This window comes from Piliocolobus tephrosceles, chromosome 1 (genome assembly GCF_002776525.5).
Source record: "Piliocolobus tephrosceles isolate RC106 chromosome 1, ASM277652v3, whole genome shotgun sequence".
In the NCBI taxonomy this organism is placed as follows: Eukaryota; Metazoa; Chordata; class Mammalia; order Primates; family Cercopithecidae; genus Piliocolobus; species Piliocolobus tephrosceles.
The window spans coordinates 156573656-156582636 of NC_045434.1; the positions used below are offsets into that span (position 1 = coordinate 156573656).

The following is an 8981-nucleotide window of genomic DNA, read 5'->3' on the forward strand; positions in this document are numbered from 1 at the left end:
AGAGAAAGTGTTAACCACATGTCAAACACTTAATGACAGGTTTTAAAAGTACAATATCTACAATATAGATATCTCACTACAAATTAAATATCTTCCAAATTCATTCTGAGTTCCAGGTTTTTTTTAGCAAACATGTCAGAAAGCTTCATAAAATTGAATTTAATGCCATACACCTTAAGCATAATTAATTTTGAAAAATAGACATTTTCAGCAGCTTTCCAAAATAAATATTGATAAACTTTATAGAAAAATAATTCATTCACTATAAAACCTCATGAAGGGCCAGGTGCGGCAGCTCACACCTGTAACCCCAGAACTTTGGGAGGCCAATGACGACAGATCACTTGAGGTCAGGAGTTCAAGACCAGCTTGGCCAACATGGCAAAACCCCATCTCTACTAAAAATACAAAAAAAAAAAAAAAATTGCTGGGCATGGTGGTGTGCCTGTAATCCGAGCTGCTGGGAAGGCTGAGGCAGGAGAATTGCTTGAACCTGGGAAGCAGGGAGTGCAGTGAGCCGAGATCATATCACTGCACTCCAGCTGGGTAGCAGAGCAAGACTCCATCATAAAACAAACAAACAAACAAACAAGAAACGTGGACATCATCTCCTAATGCTTTTATACAAATATATGTAACAATATCCCAGTTCTAATACAGGCTGATCATGTTTTAAGTTGCTCTCCTAACATTGTGATTAGATGCAGGTGTGCTTTACTGTTTTAAACTAGTTGTTTAAGAAAGAGTAAAATTACTGACTTACCTAGCTTCCTTTTATAAATACTTCTTCACATTTCTTGGTAACTATGTTTAAATTTTTTCTTGAATGCTGCCTATTTCAGTTGTAGTAGAGTGGACAATTATAATTTTGTGACTTAAAATTTAAGAATGAGCTTTTTCAATAATGAATAGTTTAGAAAGGTTTGTGAAGGTAGCTATCAAGATGACCCTTGAAAGATAAAAAGTGGAAGAAATTTCTTTTAAGGTCACAGCAAATAATTCAGAAAGAGATCTTTCTTTATCCACATCTAAGTGAGATGGAACTTTGTGGTTGCAGTATGTCTCAGATCTATCAGCATATCGTCCAACTCCACCTGTGAGCCCTGTATGCATAATTTTCAACTCTTACAGCCTAAAGTTTATTTTCTTTCAAATTTGGAGGAGTTAATATAAATATTTCTGAAGTAATGTGACCATATATATATTATGGAAGAGAGAATAAGTTTTATTGGGAAAAAATGAAAAGTAGACGAGTGTCATGCCTAAGGTTATAAAACCTTATTCTAAATCCAGAATCTCGCACTGGTATTGGAATTTCACCCACGTCCTTTTACCATTTGATGACTAGGCTTAAAAAGGAAAAACTGCTCCTATTCTTCTTGTCAACTTATAGCCCATCTCTAAATGGGACACAGGGATCCAACAGAAGGTGCCTATTCATAGTGACGTGTACTTCAACTTTTTCATTGTTCTTTGGGGTTTTAAGTTAGAAAACCTGTAATCCTGCAAACTCTGACATAGGATTTCTCTTCAATCTATTTGAACTTGAAGCCATAGCACAAATTAATTTCTGAGTTGCTTTCCATGAAGGTCAGATTTAGAAAGACTGATTAGTAGCTTGTGTTTCAATTTAAGGCCTTAAAATGAAATATTAAAAATTCCAGATTTATAAGTTTAAAAGACCATAGCCTCTATTTCAGCTTCTCCTTCCTTTAAATTTTTTTTACAGAAGCTATGGGAAGAAATGGGAAGTTTCTGACCATTCTGAAGCATAAAACATTCTAAATTTTCTCCAAATTGTGTGAAAATCCAGTATTTCATGGCAGGTAGTTTGCACAAGGTCCCAATAAAACATAATGATACATAGTGAAATAAACTTTCAAAAGTGGAAATCAGAATTCAAGCCCATTGACAATAAATATGATCTAAGTCTATACATACCAATAGGCCAAACTATACTTGTTCAGCACTTTCCATGAAAAAGTGCCTCGGAATTTCAATATTTCTGAAGTGCATTTTTGTTTGTTCACTTATCTCGGGAACTGAGGCTGAACCAAGATGATATCAATGATCTCAGGTTAATGTGCTGTCACTAAATTTCTTTAACACATACCTACAGCACTACAGTGTTCCTGGGACTGTTGAATTCACTCAAGTAAGATACATACATTCTTGAGCTGATGAAAACATCTATCAGTTTCTCTTTCCTGTTATTCTGGGTCCCAGATCACAGCAGAATACCATGTCTCAGCGGACATGCTCAGATGTCAATCTTCAATGATAGAGTGGGGCAAAATTTAATTTTGTATCTCTTCTCTACTGTATCTTCAATTAAATACCTATAATCTATAAGCATGTATTTAAAATGTCAATTTTACCAAAATTTTTATACATGTAATATTTCATCTGTTTCTGTATCTCTAAAGCCATGTAAAATTGTCCATGAAAAAAACCCTTCTCCCTTTATCTTTGCATAGAACTAAGGCTTTCGTACCACATCAAGTAATGAGTTGCTATCAGCCCTCCACCTATTTCTTACAAGGGGGTCATCAGTTGAGTATGAGAGATCCTGAGACATCTTAAAAATACTTACGGCATGGAATGGCTTTATTGATTCCCAAGTGGAAATTGATTATAAAGTGTGAAAAATATCTATCAAGTGGGGTCTGGAATCTTTGTCATTGTTTAGAACTGCTCACTCATAGCCACAAATGGAATAGAGATGGAATGTACAGATTTATTTAGGGTAACAGCAAAATAGGGAGACTCTTGTCTTAGTCTAAATATGAAATTCTGATAATATTTAAAAACCCACAGGCACATTTTTGAGCACTAAAGTATTTGTTTTTATGATACTGATAGTCTTGAACGTCTTCTTGCCATTGAACACCTATATTGCAGGTTTCTTAGTTTGTTGCCCAATATGCTGTCTTTGAATTTTTTACCATACCAAAAGTTGAATAAATAACTTATGTATCAATCTTGTTTTTAAAGGCAAACATGAGATCTGTGCAATTCTCACTTAATTTCTCATCCAGCATTATATTTCTACTTAATACATTTTATAATCTTCATTTTTTTCTACCACACTCAGCTAATTTTTGTGTTTTTTTGTATAGACAAGGCCTCACTATTTTGCCCAGGCTAGTTTTAAGACTTCTGAACTCAAGCGATCCACCTGCCTCTGCCTCCCAAAGTGCTGGAATTACAGGCGTGCACCACTGTGCCTGGCCTCTACTTAATAAATTTTGATTATAAGTCATTTTTAAAAAATTGATGGCTATGCAGGGTATAGGTAAAAACATAATCATTAACATTAAAAAATCTGGATTTAAATCTGAATTCTGATTCCATCACCCACTGACTGTAAACTTGGGCAAATTATTTACTGTCCTCATCTTTAAGGAGTAGCATAGTAATAGATGTCTCATAAAATTATTGCAATAATTAACTGAATTAAGGTATGTAAAGTACTACACAGTGGTTGGTTTATGTAGAGAGAATGCTCAGTGAGGGAAAAAAATAGCATATGTCCAGGCAGGGATGGGGGAAGACAATTATTCTGGAGAGATATACAGTGACATTTGGCAATCTAACTTCATCAGAAAATGAGCACTTCAACACCTTTCAGAGAGAAGAATTAAAACTGACATTATGTTTTCAAAAGTGCTTGTGCTGTCATCAAAATACAGATTGTGGGCATCACCATTCTTGGAGGTTATTTCATTCTATTCATATCTTAAATTTGGTACACAACAATTGGCTTATTAGTCTTTACAAGTATAACCCCTTAGTCCAGGGCTGAATTCTCTGTTTATCTTAAACATTTAGGGAAGTCTTACTTCAAATCCTACAGTCTGATAGCACAAAATATAAGTACATAACATACTCTCAAAACACACAAGGACACGTGTTAAGAATGTGTGTGTGTGTGTGTGTGTGTTGGTACAAAACAAAAACTTGAGGTAAAACAACACGCCCTCTGAAAAAAAACAATTACATTTCACTAAAGATGGTGTCTATTGGGCTTATTTCTAGCTGGAAACAAGGGACCTTCCCACTACAGATTGGGAATAAAATAGAAGAGCGTGCCAACATTGGTAGGCTTATGAAGGCTTTCTCAAATTTTTGGTCTATACTACTAAGAGAGGACAAACAGACAACATTCATTTGGAACAATTATTTTCAAATTTGACTCTGGTTTCTTTTCTCTCTCCCACCCACAACTATTAAGTAATCTATTACACTTTACATGACCCATTATAACACAAATCTGAAGGTTTCTTCAGTGAAATTACACAGTTAGGTCACACATCTTGTTTTCCATGATCTTATGAGTCTGAGTAGAACAAGTTTGGAATTGAGGCATGTAAGATGCAAAAGTCTTCTTACTAGAAGTTCCTAAGTTGAAATTATTTTCTACAAAGTGTGAGCAACTGTCCTGGAGAGCTCTGATGTCCGTGAATAAACAGGGGGCTGGGAATGGGCACAATACCCTTGACTTGTCAGTCAAAAGCACACCACTCTCTCTCTTTTTGATTGAGGTGACCCCTAAATAATAGATAGACTTTTCATCATTATTTTCTTCAGGGAAATTTCCCTCCAGTTTCAAAAGTTCATCCAATCCTTCTGAGAATGTGAGGTGTGGTAAAATTATGTTGGGACGCTGATCTGATAATATAAAAAATGCCTGGGCCTCTATCTCCCATGAGCTATTAGAGAAAGAATCCTTCAATGGAGAATTTTTGCTAGAGAAGCACTTGGTGACTGAACTATTTATAAGCCCTTGTTCTTCATCAGTTTCACTTGGTTTAGAGTTGCTGATCAGCGTGGCATATTTAACAAAGGGTTGTCTCTGGCTTTCGTCCTCACAGGTTACCTCGGCACCCTCAGCCTCAGAGAAGTTAACACTGTTGAACTGGTCACTAATACAAACAGAACCCTTTTCAAGATCTGTTGTTGAAAGTAGAGAGACCACAGTTGTTGGCACCATCTCATCTTTATTTTTCCATGATGTATCAACACTGATATCTTCTGAAATTGTTTCAGGCTCCAAAAGAAGAGGACCACATGTCACTGATGCTGTATGCTTGATAAAAAGATGCTCAAACGTTTCTGGCTAAAAGAAAACACACATTTTAAGGCTCAATTATGTTAAAAAATTTTGCTTCATTATGTCATACTGGCAGAAATGGAAGTATGTTAAGTTAATAATAAAGGACGTAAGTCAACCACAAATTAACTAGTTTTTTACTAAAATCCATATATCAAAAAACATAAGGAAGAGCCCGTTTAAGATAGCATTTGAAAGTGGGACAAGACAGACTTAGACTTGAGTTCTTCCAATTCTACAACCATGAACAAGTACATTAACCTCTCTTCCTTTCAATTTCATCATCTCTAAAAATATGCTTCATGGTGTTGTGGCTAGAAATAAATTAGTGTCTGCAAGTGCTTAGCTCTCAGGAACGATTGGCTACTGTTATTGGAAAATGCTATCTTCTGAAAATACTTTCTTCCTAATATGTTGTAGCAAATTACATTCCCACAAACTAAAAATTTTAGCCCAAAATTGAAAAAAGTGGATTATAATAAAATGAAATGACCAAAATAACTTGTCTAAAAACAGTTAAAATAACTGTATTGTGAAATAAGATATGGTATGAAAGTAAAATAATCGTGTTGACTATTAAAAACTTATCTGCTGTATACTGAGAATCTGCTTGAGACTATCTGAAAATAAGAGCTAATCATATCACATGTTGAGAACAATGATGATGAAAGAGATGATCACACACTGGTAAATTACTATTCTTTATAAATAACTTCATGTAAAAATATTTACTATGGACATGTGAAATGAAGACAAATACACAAGACAAATGTACATCATATTTTTTATAGAAATGATTATATCACAAAGAAAAATCCTGCCAAGCAACTACAAATCAAGAATCTGCAGGCAAAAATCTCAATTCATACAATGTAAACACATTGAAAAAATAAATGCAAAATAAAAAAAGCTGTTGATACATCACATTGAAAAATTAACACAACTAAATTAAGGTCTATAGAAAATGTGTTAAGCTTATATATCATACATGTCATTTAACTTGAATTTTACAATTTTTAAACTAACAGAATTCAGATTCATTGCTTGAAATAATGGTATACCCAGCTGTTCTTCATAATGGCAAGTATATTCCAGATACAATACAATTTATTTAGCATAGTTTTATACTCTTAAGTAGATTGTTAGTGATTAAAAACATAAAGGAATAAATATACCAAGCACAAAATATAATAATAAAATAGACTTATGTAGGTATTAAAATACTGCATAATGACAAATACTGAATTAATACAACTTTTCCTATTATTCACAATCATAATATATGAAGAGAAAACTGTTCCTATGTCTGTTTTTTTCCTAAAGAAATCTATAGTTCTATAATTTTCTTCAAATATTTGCTTGCCCGTTTTCTTTTTTCTTAAGGCTTCTACTATATATGGACTGAACTGTCTTAAAATTTAAATGAACCTACATATTAAGATTGTCAAATAAAGGACTTAGATGCTATCAATATGAAACAAGGCATACAAAAAAACCCATAACCATAGTCAAGATCACATACGTCCTTCAAATGATGTGTTTGATATATTTCATGCTCTCTAAAATGTCATTATCAGTACCTGTTGAAATCAAATACTGTAAATGCCTTCAAATGCATTCAGATAGAATATTTCACTCATACTTGATGAGAAATCTCATACTCATATACTATTGAAATATGTTTTGTCAGTGAGTTATAAAACTTTATTAAAAGTATATTCATTTTAAAAATTTCATGATGGGCGTCTTTTTAAAAGATTTTAGAATAATCTGGGCACATATTAAATATGTGGTCAGTGGGCAGTAATTAAAGAATATCCTTTCATAATTTCACCTTTAGATTTTACATTTCAATGACATCTATTAGTAGTCAAGAATGGAAGAAAGACACATTCTTCCTGTTTTTGTAGAGTTCTTTTCTACGTTCAAATAAAACTATGAGTAAAATCTAAATATAAAGGATCCATATATACATACATATACTTATATATAATAAATTTGAATACTAAGTTCATTAAACACAGTCTTTGATTTGGTTTGAACGTGAGCAACACAGCGTAATTCATGTGCTGAATTCATAAAACCAGCAAGCGGTCTGTTTGAAAGTAGAAAAGTCCTGTCCTCACCATGAACTATTTGTAAAAGCTCCAAAGAGTCTCCCTTTCTTGCATCACTGCCCATTTCACTGCGTGCCAGAGGTCTTGGATGGTTTAGTGGAAGGAAATTAGATTTAGGTCATAATTAAACAAGAAAGCTGGATTAGAAGTTGATGTTCCCTTCTGATCTGGTCCATCTGACCTGGATACGTAGGGTCATTCTTATATGAACTGTAACTCCCACTGTCCTGTGACCAGCAGAAACACAACTTCGGGCTTTCTTTTAACTGAAACAGAAGTTAGCACTTAAGCCATTTTCAAGGATATTGAAAACTGAAATTCTCAGGCTGAACAAAGTTAGATATAAAAATGCCAGGAAATATTCAGAAGAACACCCGAATAGGCTGGTTTTTAGGCTGAGGTGTCTATAAAGGAATCTAAAATGGAAAACTTTGGACATAAAAATACAAACTAAATATTTTCACTGATTCTATACTTACAATCATTGTATTTTTAAAGCTATTTGTCAGACATTGCAGTTTTAGAGTTCACCTAATTACAGCATTGTCTACTACATATTTGATGACATTTAATAGATATGTAATGACAGCAACAGCCTTAATTTTCTTAATGTTTTATGACCAGGAATATGACAAATCAAAAGCCAGAAATCATGAATATTACTTTTAAACTTTAGATGATTTGAAAATTAATCATACATCCAAACTGAACTGGACTCAAATCTATATTTTGAACCCAAATTTACACATCTATTTTAAGTTCTAAATCAACATAATCCACCACATGTTAACTCTCAGAAGTTCAACTGAATTTTTTTTAGATTTGCTCCCCTTCTTCAAAATGTAAAAATCTTCTAATACTCTATAGACTGTTGGGAAGTTGGCACATTGGGTTCATCTGTAGTGATCATGATTAGACTTCAAAGAATGTCCGTTCTCTGTTTAGATAAAATAAAACAAAATAAGAAAGCAAAATAAAAAATCACTCACAAAGAAAAAGATAAAAGATTTCAATAAACATTGTCTGTCAAGCATGGGTTCTGGACTATAAATTTTTGTGTCAGGTTACAATAATGCATCCTTTTGGGAAAGGGCAAAATTTTGAACTACGGTGGCTTCTCCCATTTTCTTAATGAATGTCTTCATATCACACTCTAAGGACAGCTTTAATAACCCGACGAAGGGAAAAACTTACAGGGAAATAACAGAATAGGTAAAAGGAGAGAAGAACAACGAGCTGGAAAAGTTAAAAGAGGGAGAACCAACAGCAATATAGGATAGTTTGGAACGAGAAAGAATAAAAGAGGAGAGCAGTGAAAAGAAAAATAAAAAAAATAAAGAGAGATAAGTGCTAAAAATGGTAAAGAATAGAATCACAGAACCATTCATTACCATGGGTTTTTAAAATCTAGAAATAAGATCTGAGAAATCATATGGTCCAAGTGTCTCCCTTTTTTCTGACAAAGCAATTAAGGCTGCCAAGATCATTTGCTAAAGGTTACATGGATAATTGAAGTATAGGGAGGACCCTGACTTAGTTCTTTTTTTCTAGTCCAACAATCTTTCTATAACACAATGGAAGATGAAAGGTTGTCCCAAATACAAATAAGCAGAAGAACATGTTATTTGTTTTCCTTTACTACTTGCTGTGATAAAATTCAGCAGATTAATTTATACTCTCTCCTGGTTCCTCATAACCTGAGGGTGTGGAGAAATAGGAACACTTTTACACTGTTGGTGGGATTGTAAACT

General features: G+C 33.6%; 1 protein-coding gene across 1 annotated transcript in view; it reads right to left on the reverse strand.

Moving 5' to 3' along the window:
• Positions 1 to 4294: 4294 nt before the first annotated feature.
• LEPR (leptin receptor) overlaps positions 4295 to 8981 on the reverse strand; it is a 32990-nt gene continuing 28303 nt past the window's right edge. The window contains exon 7 of the mRNA XM_026454144.1: positions 4295 to 5119. Within this exon, the coding sequence (XP_026309929.1) occupies positions 4295 to 5119 (825 nt within the window). The remainder of the gene's footprint in view (positions 5120 to 8981) is intronic.